The 1,498-nt window shown below is 54.1% G+C and overlaps 1 protein-coding gene across 1 annotated transcript; it reads left to right on the plus strand.

The window, feature by feature from the left end:
* Positions 1-5: 5 nt before the first annotated feature.
* LOC115285045 (histone H4-like) lies at positions 6-248 on the plus strand (the record flags this gene model as incomplete). Its single annotated transcript, XM_029931454.1, has 1 exon — positions 6-248. A coding segment is annotated over one exon (243 nt), but the record flags the coding sequence as incomplete, so codon positions are not given.
* Positions 249-1,498: the final 1,250 nt, after the last annotated feature.

A 1,498-nucleotide genomic window follows, 5' to 3' on the forward strand; every position in this document is an offset into this window, starting at 1 on the left:
TGCTGCGCGACAACATCCAGGGCATCACCAAGCCCGCCATCCGGCGGCTGGCCCGGCGCGGCGGCGTCAAGCGCATCTCCGGCCTCATCTACGAGGAGACCCGCGGGGTGCTCAAGGTGTTCCTGGAGAACGTGATCCGGGACGCCGTCACCTACACGGAGCACGCCAAGCGCAAGACGGTCACGGCCATGGACGTGGTTTACGCGCTCAAGCGCCAGGGCCGCACTCTCTACGGCTTCGGCGGCTAAACTCTCATTCCCACTTTATTTCACTAAAGGCCCTTTTCAGGGCCGCCCACTTTCTCTCAAGAGAGTTGTAACTCCTTTATCTCTTCCTCGTTCTCCGGTTGTGCGGCTGTAGGAAGGCTCCTTTGGCCGGCCTTCTGACGCGTGGGTTTTGTGCTTCACACAAGCTGGGCGCCACTCCTTGCTTGGTGCTTCTCTCAGCCAATCAGCTCGCAGCACTCAGGCCGCGGGCCAATCGGGAGCAGGGGCTGGCGGGAGTGAGCCAATGGGGAGGGGACTGCCTCTCTAGCTGGGGAAGGAGTCCGCCTCTCCCCCATTCCTTTCCCCAGTAGACCATGGTCCTGGGAGGCCGCGGTGGGTATTTAACAGTCCCCAGAGGGTGCTCCCGCCTCGCCGCAAACCGGGGAGATTAGGTGAAAGTATATGGGTCGAAAGGCTGTACGTTCTCGTGGGATCGCCCCCAGCGGAGTGCGGACGGGGGAGCACACTAGCTTTCCCCGTCCCCGCTGACATCTGCCGCCTCTGCCTCCAGAGTCTGAGTGAGGCTGAGGTCGGCCGCCCCCTCTCCCGCAGACGTTGTCCTTCAGCATAAGGGTGCCTTGACATTTCTGATTTACATCCTCTGGCTGCGGGCCCTCCCAAAGCCTCTGGCTAAGCAGAATTTAGAAATTCCCATTTGCTAGATTAAAGGGAGTCTGTTCCAATTCAGGTCTCTGACTGTAGGGAACTCGGGCTTTCGGCAGGGCCCAGATTTGAGGGGATGGGAGAGAAGATCCGTCCTCTGAGGTCACTGGCTCTCTGGTGACTGTCTTGGACCTTCCCCCCCTCCCCTTTATCTCTGTCCGGCTCATCTCCCTCCTGCCTCCTGTATAAATTGTAAGGTAGTTTTTGTTTTTAATTTAATGGACGTTTCAAATCTGGCTATAAAAAGTCTTTTGCAGTATGTCCTCCAATTGGCAAATCAGGCAATGGGATAGTCCGCATTGATTTAACGCTTGAGACCTATATTGATTGACATTTGCTTAAAACAACTCTGCTGCCTGACTACTCTGCGAACATCTCTTTCTGACACAAGAGACTTGAATAGGCAATTGGAAAAGAGATTCTTGAGTTAGTGAGAGGTCTGGTTTAGAGGAAAATTTGAGAAATGCCAACCTATAAATGGTAAGACCAAATGAGATCAAGACTTTTTGAACACCACTTATTACCGTACATTGTAATGGTAAATGACTGGAAATGTAAATTGTCCTCAG

This window comes from Suricata suricatta, unplaced genomic scaffold, assembly GCF_006229205.1.
Source record: "Suricata suricatta isolate VVHF042 unplaced genomic scaffold, meerkat_22Aug2017_6uvM2_HiC HiC_scaffold_3559, whole genome shotgun sequence".
NCBI lineage: Eukaryota > Metazoa > Chordata > Mammalia > Carnivora > Herpestidae > Suricata > Suricata suricatta.